Source organism: Aotus nancymaae, unplaced genomic scaffold (genome assembly GCF_030222135.1).
Source record: "Aotus nancymaae isolate 86718 unplaced genomic scaffold, 86718_ANA_hifiasm-v0.15.2.pri h1tg000033l, whole genome shotgun sequence".
NCBI classification, from domain to species: Eukaryota; Metazoa; Chordata; class Mammalia; order Primates; family Aotidae; genus Aotus; species Aotus nancymaae.
The window spans coordinates 1,852,307-1,865,614 of record NW_026988447.1 but is presented as its reverse complement, the minus strand read 5'-3'; the positions used below and the strand labels follow the sequence as shown (position 1 = coordinate 1,865,614).

The following is a 13,308-nucleotide window of genomic DNA, read 5'->3' as shown; positions in this document are numbered from 1 at the left end:
GCGGGGATCGTGGCCACGGTGCCGCGATTTCACGAGTCGGGCAGGGCGGAGCCAGGCTGAGAGAAGCTGCAGCAGAGCTTCAGGGATGCCCAGGGCGATGCCCAGGAATCCCCACGATGCTTCCGGCCTGCTCAGACCCTGTGGGCGGTGCACCTCTTTGAAAGCTCTCTCTGCTGGGATTTCAAGGTACCGCCAGCCTGTGTGCCGCGGGGCTGCTCTCTCCCCGAGGGGCTTCACGGCAGAGAGCAGACCTCCGCAGCCTCAGGAGCTGCCTGCGACTGTTTGATGTCTCCGTGTGTCTTTTTTCTGTTTGTTTGTGTGTGTGTCTGTATCTTTCTGTGTGTTTTCATTTGTGTGTGCGAGCCGTGGATGCTGGACGGAAGTGTGGCCAGTGCACTCCCCCGCTTTTTGGAGTCTGTCTAGCTTGTGGTGCACGTGTCCTCGGCTAGCTGAGGGGCTGTGGGACCCCGCCTTCTTTGTGTTGCTCCTGGTTTCTGAAGCCTTAGTGTAGTGGCGGTCTGACTCCCACCCGCAGGCCTCCTAATCACCTGCCCATCCCGAGGGGGGCCAATCCTCCTGAAAGAAGAGGAGCACAGCACACCCAAAAGGAAACTCTTCCATGGGCCCTTGGTCGTGCGGCGCATGTAGGGTTGGTGCTGTCCTTGGGACCCCTTCATTTTCATCCATATAATTCACCTGAAATAAAATCCCCCAAAATTTCATTTCTCCAAACACAACATTCCATATTAATACTATATATAGAAAGAAACGTACAGATAACTCATATTCAATCATCTTGGAAAGACATCTGTGGACAAACTAAAACTTCAAATGTCTTTCAACTTCTCTGGAACTAATTGGTTTTGAGTAACATTTCTTTTATGAGAAAGCATTTTCAGTTCCACTTAGGACAATATGGGTAACTCTTGAATTTCCTGTAGTTTCAAAGGGAAGGATATTTTCAGCAGTCTTTGTACTGATTTATTAGTGAAAGATCTCACAGGATACATTACCACATATTGTGAAGGCAACTGCCACACTGTCTTAAGCAAATTCAAAAAAAAAAAAAAAAAGAAAAAAAAAAAAACCCTGATGGACATCTGTAAAACCTCCAAATCCTGAATGACTCAAACAGGACTGCTAACAGAATGGCTTTGGTAGGTTATGCAAGGGTTTCTCTTTCTACTTTCATCCCGTAGCTTTAGTTTCTTTTTTTACTAATAGTGTTGTTTAAAGTAATTCCTCATTTAAAAAAATTTTTGGCCAGCACTTTGGGAGGCCAAGGCAGGCAGATCATGAGGTCAGGAGCTTGAGATCAGCCTGGCCAACATGGTGAAACCCCATCTCTACTAAAGATACAAAAAATTAGCTGGGCGTGGTGGAACGTGCCTGTAATCCCACCTACTCGAGAGGCTGAGGCAGGAGAATTGCTTGAACCCTGGAGGCAGAGGTTGCAGTGAGCTGAGATTGTGCTATTGCACTGGGTATCAGGCCAAGACTGGGTGTCAGGCCTAGACTCCATCTCAAAAAACAAAATTTTTTTTTTAGAAATGCTGATAACACAGAACAAAAGTTACATTAGGTTATTCCTCACGCAACTGCTTGTAATGAAGGCATGTTTAGGTTACAAGACTGTTCTCATGCCAGCAAACCTAGTAGTTTGTGTATAATCAGGAAGCATAAAATACCCAATTTTAAAGACTAAAAGTCCTTCAGAGAAATCTAAAAATAGCATCAATAGAGGATAAAATCTCAAGGAAATATCTAGACTATCTACTGTTACAAAGTGCTATGTATCTGCCTACATTCTTCCCAATCCTAAATCCTTACTCATAACTATGCTACTTTCTCACTTGAGTACATTTTGTAAAATTTTACCAATTATTTTAGTTACTTCTACAAAAAGTTTGGTAGCTTTGATGAGGAAGTTCTCATTTCTGACAGAATTCCTCTCCTACATCATAGGGAAAATCCCAACATCTTCTCTGAAAAGAGACCTAGAATTGTTTACCAAATACTTTACTAAATGTGAATACAAGTTTCCATCATCATCGTTATTTGGTCATCATTTACTTTACAAGATCTTCCTTCCCAACTACAATGCTGGATGGGGACAGTAGACTATCAACTGAATGTCTAAGCTGGGAAACTCTTTTACCTCAACTTATTTTTGTTACTAATTTTTTTATAGGGTACATATTATCCTGTCTTAATATCATTCTTATACAGTAAGAAAAAAATATGATAGGTTTGGTTTTTAGCTTCAAGGAAAATAGTTATGTTGCTAGCATCTATTTTAATAATATGTTCTATGTATAATCTCTTAACATGTTTTAGGTCACAAAATTCCATTACAAAAGAGAAAAGATGTCAACAGTGTTTAGAATAATAGTCTCCAAAATTTCCTTTTAATTACTTGAAATAATTCAAATGATGTTCTTTTATTTTTAAAAATAAAGTGTTGTTTAAAAAATAATTTCTCATTTAAAAAATCTGAGAAACTTTGACAAATGAATTAACAGTGAACACAAGTTCCATTTGGTTAGTCCTCACAATTATTCACAATGGAGGCATGTTTACATTCCAAAATTGTTCTCACACCAGCAAACCTAGTAATTCATTTAAAGTAACTCACTCATTCCAATCAACACTTGGGGAGCTAAAATCCTGCAATCAAGAGATTCTCCCCAAATTTCAATTAAATGGCATTACTATAGAGTGAATTACAAAGTACAAAAAACAAAGACTTAGCTACTTGTACCTTTTAAAATTGTTTTGTATTTAATTGAATCCTGTAAATAATAAATTATGATTATGAACTCAAATTCATAATAAAAAGTTGTGAAATATACTTAATGTTATAGAAAATATGCAATATCTTCTATTCAACAAAAATACAGTATTCAAGCAGTCTGTAAAAATGCCTTTATTTCATACAATTTATTAGGGGAAAAATAGTCCTCACAGAAATATTCTTACCACAATCATTTCAGAAGGCTCTAAAACAATGCATTCACAGCCACGCCTAAAACTTCCTGCAGAACGCTTGCCAAAACTAGAAAGAAAATAAAAATAAAAAAAATTCAATGAGGACAATCTCAGGTGAATTGTGAACATAAGCCAAACTTCCAGATAAATAAAAATTAAAAACAATTAGAAAAAGTACACATTGGAGAAAGTGAACTATCTTTAATAATTTACACAGAATGACAAGAAAGCACATGTAATTCTCTTTATAACTTAACTTGCTTAGGTTAAACATTTTTTTCACCTAAAAAGTGCATTTATTTTCCTGAATTTTCAAATCAACTTATTCTAAATGTTTTCAGAAAAAGATAATCAACTTAAGACTTAATTTTTATGGTAAAGTGATTTCAGTTGATAGATGACTAAAAAGCTCATTCCTCCCGAGAACTCTGCATGAGTGAACAGAGACATAGCACCTTTGCCTTGTCTGTGGTGAATTCTCACATTAACAGTGGAGAAGAATTATTATTTCTGACATAGGGATATGCAAACTAGAATCAAGAACAGAGAATTTGGGTGAAGCTCTCTCAGTTAACCTAAAACTTCACTCACTCATTCACTTCTCCAAAAATCTTTCCCTCCAGTTAACATTACTTCTTTTTTTTTTTTTTTAAAGAGACAGGGTCTCACTCTGCCACCCAAGCCAGAGTACAGTGACACAATCACAGCTCACTGTAGCCTTGAACTCCTGGACTCAAGCAATCCTCCTGCCTCAGACTCCCAAGTACCTGGGACTACAGGTGCGTACCACTATATCTGGCTACTTTTTTTTTTTTTTTTCTTTTCTTTTCTTTTTAATATTTGTAAAGACGAAGTCCGGCTATGTTGCCCAGCTTGGTCTTGAATTTAGGGCCACAATTAGTCTTTCCTCCTCAGCCTCCCAAAGTTCTGGGATTATAGGTGTGAACCACCACTGGCCTAATATTAAAATTTTTGGTAATCATATTTAGTAAACTTTAAGAAAAAAAGTTTTAAAATTCTACCAAAAAAATATTTCACTGAACAAGTTTTTCCAAGTTAATTAGGCACTGTGAGGGACTCCTATGGAAATTTTTGTTCTGTTTATAATCCTCTTTATATCATAGTAATACACAATGATTCATGTATTAGGAGCCTAGTCATGTAAGAGGAAGAAAACAGAAAAGCCAACGTTCTCATTCTATCATCTGCAATCTCTAGCAAACTATCTTGACCACATCATATGACAAATTTTATTTGTTTATAGATTATCAGGTTAGACTAGACCATCACTTAAGTCCTTTTCCTTAATAATAATTATCTGATTGCTAAAGATAATTAAGTCCTTTTCCAAATCATTTCTGGCCAGGCACAATGGCTCATGCTTGCAATCCCAGCATTTTGGGAGCCTGAGGAGGGCTGATCTCTTGAGCCCAAGAGTTCGAAACCAGCTTGGGCAACATGGTGAAACCCTGTCTCTACTAAAAATACAAAAATTAGCCAGGCATGGTGGCACAAGTCTGTAGTCCCAGCTACTCAGGAAGCTGAGATGGGAGGAGCACTTAAACATGGGAAGCAGAGGTTGCAGTGAGCTCAGAACGTGCCACTGCACTTTAGCCTGGACAACAGAGTAAAACCCTGTCTCGAAAAAAAGAAAAAAAAAGTTTCTATGAAAATCAAAATTAGCATCATGTTTAACATATTTGAAAAACTTTTTAAAATATTCATATATATATATATAAACACACACGCATATGCCCACATGAGCATACACATTAGAGTACTTTTTATAAATGAAAACATTTGCCAGAACCAACATAATATATCTATTGTCATGTTACTTCTCATGGAATTAAAATGACCTGAATTTTTAAACATTTCTTTTAGCTTACAATTAAATACAACTGAAATTCCATAACACTTCAATATACACAAAAATTTGAGTTTCTGAATCTACCTATTTGCCATTTAATTTTTTAAAATGAAGCTTATAATTAAACACTACAAATTAAAAATCTCAATGTGTTAGTAAAATATGTGGCAGGTTACAGACTTATGTAAGTTTATAAATATAGGGATCTAATATTTATCCTTTTAAAAATGTAATAGAGTAAAAAACCATAAATGTTTGTAATGCATGCACTGTTCATATAATACTTGATTTAAAAAGTTAGAATTGTTTACAAATTTTAGCAACAAAAGGTGTTAATGTTGACATAAATAAACTATATGACTGTTACTTATTTTGTATCCAAATCTAGTACCATCTTCCCCACTCCAGAACTTAGGATGTAAATCCTCTTACCAATTAGTCATTTGTTCAACAGAACTTTATGGCTAGGAAGTCACACTTCTATTGTACTAGCACACTATTACTTTGGGGATGAAAAGTCTACATTTCCTAAAATGTGCTATAGAAAAATATATCCATGAGAGTTTTTCAGAAAATCAGTTGCACTAGAGCCTGATGAAACTCTTTCAACTACAAAAAGACTCAAGTTCTACAAACCATCACGAAGATGTGAACCAGAGAAACTGCAGACTCCTCATCAGATAAATTTACTGAATAAGGTGAATGGAAAAAGCGATGCACACAGAACACATGTGAGCAAGGGAGAATATATTACTTCATTTATTCAACAATCAATTTATTTCAAACACAGCCAGGAATGCAGAAAGGAAGAGCAGCCTCAAAGGAGCCAAAGGGTAAGTCATGAGCATGCACACTAGGCTTGATCAGTGACAAAGCCTCTGACCTCTCTCACAGAGATGATGTGCTTAGCTCACAAACCAGAAGCTATAAGGTTGGAAGAAACAGACAAAGCAATAGAAAAAAAGAAAAATGTTAGCTAGAAAGTCCACAAGTTACATCTGCTTCTGCTCTCTGATTCTCTGAAACAATAAATACATAAACAAAAGTAAGTAAATGTAATTACTTACATTTTCAAAAATCTTTGGCCAAGTTCTATACAAATACTGTTAAAAAAATTCAGCTCTGGAAAGTAAGTACAGAGACTTAAAAATGACAACTAGATGAAGATGCACAGAACATAAAGTATCTCATAGACGGTATCAAGAACAATCCTTTTAAGTATTTTAGATTACTTAGAAGGGAAAAAATGGTGCTAAATCTTCAGGATTGCAAATAACACATACACTTTGAGATAGTAAAACACAAAACCAAAGCAGTAAGAATAAAGAACAAGACATTTGATAAAGACCGTGAGTGCAGGAAAGCCATAGAAGAACCAGTGTGCACAATGCAATGCTCTACATTGAAAAAGTGATCAAATGCACAAGGTATTTAATATTATGTTAAACAAGAGGTTTTCACCTGTCAGTTAAAAGTCATTAACAAAAATGAAGTCTTTGAATGGATTAGCACAGCAAGATGCTTACACAAATAAAATTATAAACAAAGACAAACTTTGAAATGATACACAAGGAAAGAATTTGTTTATAAAATTTGTTTAAAGAAAAAAAAATTTAACAAAAAAAGTTTATAAAATTATAAACAAAATTTTTACACAAAATTATAAACAAAGACAAACTTTGAAATGATACACACACAAGGAAAGAATTAAAAACAATAATGGCAATATATACCCTTATAGAAAATCAAATCTGTAAAAGGATATTACCGTGGAAGAGTTTAGGGGAAAAACACAGAACTAAAAAGTTTCTCACAAAAAATTCAGGGAATCCAAAGGGCTTTCCAAAAGACGAGATGCATAAGTTCAGATAGTATTTCATAGGCTGGGCTCGGTGGCTCATGCCTGTAATCCCAGCACTTTGAGAGGCTGAGGTGGGCAGATCACTTGAGGTCAGGAGTTCAAGACCAGCCTAGCCAACATGATGAAACCTCATCTCTACTAAAAAGACAAAAATTAGCTAGGCATGGTGGCAGGCACCTGTAATCCTAGCTACTCAAGAGGCTGAGACAGGAGAATTTGAACTCAGGAGACAGACGTTGCAGTGAATTGAGATTGTGCTACTGCACTCCAGCCTGGGTAACAGAGCAAGACTCTGTCTCAAAAATAAAAATAATAATAATGATAACATTTCATTAAGTCCTACTAACACCAGCTGAAAGCCAGCATCACTTCTTTCTAAAATAATCATTTTTTAAACTTAGAAATAATACAATTAAAGAAGAACTTGGATAACTTAAATGTACACCTAAAATCCTTGATTAAAAAATCGGAAACAGGTTAGAATTGCTTTAAACCATTGACTACATTCTGATCCAAATGTGATTGTATCCTATTCCTTGATGCCACTGTCAGAAATGGACACTTAACACTATCAAATACAGCACTGTTTTTTGTAAGTCTTATAATAAACTACATAAGGTGATCTACAGATTCAACATACTCTCTATCAAAATTCTACCGGTCTTTTTTACAGAAATGGAAAAGCTGATCCTAAAATTTATATGAAAATTCAAGGAGAACTAATTTGCCAAAAAAAAAAAAAAAAAAAAAACTTGAAAAAGAACAAAGTCAGAGGACTCACACTTCCCAATTTCAAAACTTACTACAACAATGCTACAGTAATCAAAACAGTGTGACACTTAGGTCAAAAGGACAAAATTGGGAGTCCAGAAATAAACTCGTACCTCAATGGCCAATTGATTTTTTTGTGTTTGAGTGTTAAATTAACAGGCCTTTTTTTTTCCCTTATGTTTTCTTTTTTAAAAAGTTTTTTATTTCCATAGGTTATTGGGGAACAGGTGGCACTTGGCTACATGAGTAAGTTCTTCAGCGGTGATTTGTGAGATTTTGGTGTACCCATTGCCCACGCAGTATACACTGCACCCAATTTGTAGTCTTTTATCCCTCACCCTCTTCCCACCCTTCTCCCAAATCCCTAAAGTCCACTGTCATTCTTATGCCTTTGCATCCTCATAGCTTAGCTCCCACTTAAATGATGTTTGGTTTTCCATTCCTGAATTACTTTACTTAAAATAACAGTCTCCAGTCTCATCCAGGTTGCTGCAAATAACTGACCAGTTGGTTTTTGACAATGATGCCATATCTGTTCAATGGGAGAAGAGCAGAGTCTTCAACAAATGGTGGTGAGATTACTGGATTTCACATGAAAAAGAATGAAACTGGACCCCTACCTCATGCCATACATAAAACTTAACTCAAAATGAATCAACAAGCTAAATATAAGAGCTAAAACTATATAACTCTTAGTAAAAGCATAGGAATAAATCCTCATGACTTTGGATTTGGCAATAGATTCTTAGGTACACACCAAAAGCATGAGTAAAAGAGAATGAAAACAGATAAACTGAATTTCATCAAAATTAAAAACTCTGCATCAAAGGATCTTAATTAACTGAAAAGGCAACCTGCAGAATAAAAGATAGTATTTGCAAATCACAGATCTGATAAAGATCGAATATTGAGAATACATTAAAAATTCCCAAACAACAAAAAGACAACCCAATGTAAACTTGACAAAGGACTTAACATTTCTCCAGAGAAGATATACAAAGAGCCAATACACACATGAAAAGGTGCTTAGCATCTAGTCATTAGAGAAAAGCAAATCAAAACCACAATAAGTTACCATTTCACACCTGAAGCCAGATGCGAATGAGATACCAGGATGGCTACAATTTTATACTATTTCCCTTTTTTAAGAAAGAAAAAAGAAAGAAAAAAAATGTGGAGAACTGGGAACGCTATGCATTGCTGGTGGGCATGTAAAACGATACAGCCACCGTAGAAAACAGTTTGGTGATTTCCGAAAAATCTAAACTTAGAATTAACACATGACACAGCAATTCTAGCCCTAGACAAATATCAAAAAGAACTGAGAGCAGGGACTCACACAGATATTTGTACACCAATGTTCACTTGAACATTATTCACAGTAGTCAAAATGTGGAAACAACCCAAGTGTCCAACAATGGATGATGGATAAACAGGCTGTGGCATATGCACATGATGTAATATTATTCAGCCGTATAAAGGAATAAAGTTCAGATAACTGCTACAACACGGATGAACCTTGAAATCATAAATTAAAGACAACAAGCCAGTCACAAAAGTACAGCTACCACATGATTCGACTTACATGAAATATCTAGAATAGGCAAATTCAGAGAGACAGAAAGTCAATTCAAGGTTGCCAAGGGTTGGAGAAAGCGGTTTGGAAAGTGTAATGGTTTCAGGGTTTCTGTGCAGAGTTACAGAAAAGTTTTAGAAAAGGTAGTGCTGCTGGTTGCACAACTGTGTGAATGTAATTAATGCCACTGGAACACACACTTAAAAGTAACCATACATTTAAAAATAGTTAAAATGCATTTTATACATTTTTTTTACCACAATAAAAAAACTTAGAAGAGATACCATAAAAAAGAGGACATTTGGGTTTCTTGGCAAAAACTCGGGACTTGAATAAGAAAAAGTAGAATCTCTACTTTGAACAAACAGCAAATCTTGGGAACAAAGGAAAAGTTATGTTTGATGACAGAAAAACTGGAAACCTATCTCTTTTATATGATAATTGAACAATGAAGTGATAAACAGTGTGTCAAAGAACTAGTTAGAGATGGGCAGAAGGTAAACAAACATGACTGAAATACAGGTCAAGTATCCATTATCCAAAATGCTTAGAACCAGAACTGCTTTGGATTTTGAATTATTTTGGATTTCGGAATATTTACATGTACAGGTGGAGCATCCCTGCTCTGGGAATATGAAATCTAAGATGCTCCAATGAGCATTTCCTTTTAGTACCATGCCAGTGCTCAAAAAATTTCAAGTTTTGGAGCATTCTGGATTTGAAAGTTTTGGATTAAGGATCCTTAATCTTTATTTTAAATCAGAATTTGGAAAAGTCAATTACATGAACATTTTTCTTTCCCCTAACATTAATCTCATTTTTTACACATGACCCTATATTTGAGGTTCATTATTTTTTCTCTATATAAAACATCTATTATTTCTCACATATTGTATGATTCATGTGAGAAACCTTTGTTTAAATTTAACATATAAATATTTGTGAGAATATATTATACAACATATAACACATAGCAAAATAGTATGTGTGAGTAATAATATATGTTAACATACAATCATGCATTGCTTAAGGATGGAGATATGTTCTGGGAAATATGTTGTTTGGCAATTTTACTGTTGTCTGACCATCACAGAGTATACACACACAAACCCAGATGGTATAGCCTACTATAAACCTAGGCTAGGTGATACAGCCTATTGCTTGTAGGCTACAAGCCCATACAGAATGTTACTGTACTGAATATTGTAGGCAATTATAACACAATGGTATTTGTGTATCCAAACATCTAACCATAGGAAAGGTACAGTAAAAATATCATATTATAATCTTCTGGGATGACCATTGTATATGCAGTCCATTATTGATCAAAACATCATTATACAGTGCATGACTACCTAATATTATTTCTCACATATATATATTACTGTGCTATCTATTCCTCTTCCAAATGTTCAATGGACATATAATAAAATCAATTATTACCAATATAAACTTGGTAATCAATACAGAGTTTACCAAAAACTCCCTAAATACAGTACCTCTTTTTAAATAGTTTATATTCCATGAATGACAAGTACACAAACAGCTATAACCCAATGACAAGTCAAGAAGTGAGTTTCATTGAGAGGTGAATTCTCAATGGCCAGGCTCACTCACTGGCTAACTGAGTGAAAAACACAAATCAGCACTGTAATTCAGAAGGCAATTCAAATTCAGCAAAATTGCAAATGACCATAAAGAGCTTTAGGGTTATCCTGGCAAAGATCTGAATGTCAAATCTATAAAGACCAAATCTCTTCAGGGAGCTACTGCCAGAATTTCAACTAGTAGGCCATCTGCTTCTATGAAATGGAACTCATAATACCACATACCAAGATAAACAAGATATTTAAAAATTTCAGACTCCTTAATTTTTAAAGATACAAAGCTTATTTTTTCTACTATGAATTAAAATATCTTTCAAAAGTTATTTCTGGTCTTTTAGTACTTTCAGTCTTTGTGTGTATACCTGTATTTGTATATAAGACACGCTATTAAACACACACACACACACACACACATATATATATGAATCGCTTTCTTTCAGAAACAAGAAAGATGTAGGTTAACAATTATCAATGAGAGTTAGCCTGAATATTTTAAAAACATGTTAGCTCTTTCTAACTAGACACCAGCATTTGACATGAAGTGTCTAGTTAGAGGCCATAAAGTAGGAAAAGAGGGTGGTAGAAGGGATAAGTATGGTACATGTGTTTTAAGAATGCTGATAATCTTCTTCTACACAGAATGAAAATGTTATCGTTATGGTCTATTTTAAACCCTTCTAAATTGTTCTGCATAAATATACTGTACATCTTGCCTTTTGACTATTCAATCTTAATGTAATTTCAGCATGTCCTTATAATCTTGTATTAAACAACCACAAGATGACAACTAAAAGTGATACATGTTCACTTCTGGTCAATCTGTGAGTTTCCTGCCATTAAAAAACGAAAAATTAAGCCCACAGGCAAATGATTATTGAAAAGACCACCTGCAGCATATGAAACAGATTATTCCTAAATGCTAGTACTCCCTCAGTATGACTACGGAATGATGGCTCTAAAAACAGTATAACAATCCAGACTTTCATTCCCATTAAATTTTCTGCTAAAGTTTTTATACAGAACAATTTAAAAATTAAGAATTAAAATTGCGGCAAAATTGAAACCAAGTTAAATATTTCTTCAGATGCAAATGGTATGACTTTGTAATACCAAAAATATGAAGACAAAAAATTACTAAGTAGTCTCCCATATAATATAAAATAGAGAAAATCAAACTTTCCTTCAAGACTCCCACACAACATGAAGTTTGAGAAAATAAAGTCTCACCTAGTTTTTGTAAATACCCATAGGCAATGAAACACCAGACAGGGTGTTGCAGGTGTTGTAAGGCCAAATTGTCCGAAGTTTCTGTGACCACATTTTCCTCTCCTAAGTTGGGTCAAGAGCACTTTCTGCCAGTGTGAGCTTTCCACGAAAGGCAGTCACAGAGCACAGAAGCCTCTTCTATCAGTGTCCCTAAGCTTGCCCTTTGTATGGGCCTCCACATTCTTCTTGTACGTCAGAACTACCCAGTGGAATGCAAGTCTCAGTATTGGAATGTAAACTTATTCAAGTCAGCCTACATCCAGTGAGGGAATACATGGGAGTCAAAGAGATACTATACTGGTGGGCAATTTTAATTTACAAAATGACTAAAAACATAATACTCCAATATATCAATTTTTCACATCCCTGTTTCCAGAAAATGATACGCAGTTACTAAATTTTATTTTCTTCCTTAAAAAATCGAAGTAACTGACTGGACTGATGTTCCTAAACCAAAACCAATTCATTTGTTTAGGACTTAACAAAAAAACAATCACATAACATTGTCTTCAGACAGCAGAGTGGCAATTAAATTAGGGAGGAAAAGTTAAAAAGTAACTGCTGATGCCATCAATTCCATTCTCCAAAATTGGCATAATATATAAAAATAAATTTTAATGTCAGTATAAAAGGAAAGTGGGTGGAAAGGCTTTCCATAATATACATATAATCTTTTCTTAATAAGTTGATCCCATATATTCATTAGTTTAGACCCAAAAAAAGTAACAGCTATTTTACAAATCTCACACACACCAAGTGCATATGTAGATTACATGTATGTATGTAAATTGCAAACTGCTTCTAAAGCATGGACTTTAACCAGCTTCTATTTCAGAAGTATTGGGAAAACTGAACACACACTATGCATCTCTAAATTTCTTCCAAGGCTCACTTAGAAACATTCTAACAACCATCACCCCCATACAAATTAACAGAAGTTTGCTCCTCTGCAGAGTGAATCTTAACATTTACCCTCTAGTTATAAAAATAGAGTAAAAGATACAAATTATTATACAATATGAAGGCCTTATACCTGTACCGTTCCCCCGTTCATTCCTCAGTAGTTTGTTGTCTATTTTACTACAGAAGTACTAAACATCAGATATTTAAGCTACTAACACTTTAATTCCTTTAAAAAAAATCTAACCTGCACTGTCTTCGTTATCTTTGAAGCACCACTAACAGCAATAATGCTGTCATCTTCTATAGGAGCTCTTTTCTCTGCAGCACTGAGCACTCCCCATTTCCCTGTGTGTTTTCTCCCAGTGAGTCCGTGCCCACGGCATAGCTTGTACAGAGGCCAACATTCCATCTGACGGCTAATTTCCTGCTTCGATGACCCACCCACCTCTCCTGGCTGCAGCTATGT

The 13,308-nt window shown here is 35.2% G+C and overlaps 1 protein-coding gene and 1 long non-coding RNA gene across 9 annotated transcripts in view; both read right to left on the bottom strand.

Moving 5' to 3' along the window:
- LOC135277781 (uncharacterized) overlaps window positions 1-13,308 on the bottom strand; it is a 223,434-nt gene that overhangs the window by 35,304 nt on the left and 174,822 nt on the right. The window lies entirely within an intron of this gene.
- LOC135268135 (rap guanine nucleotide exchange factor 6-like) overlaps window positions 1-13,308 on the bottom strand; it is a 141,204-nt gene that overhangs the window by 7,126 nt on the left and 120,770 nt on the right. For 6 of the 7 annotated variants that reach the window (XM_064383761.1, XM_064383762.1, XM_064383760.1 and 3 more), the window contains one exon: window positions 2,980-3,055. In XM_064383761.1, coding sequence (XP_064239831.1) covers window positions 2,980-3,055 — 76 coding nt within the window. Of the gene's footprint in view, window positions 1-157; window positions 697-2,979; window positions 3,056-13,308 lie in introns of those variants that run through there. The other variant, XM_064383763.1, reaches the window with a different exon arrangement.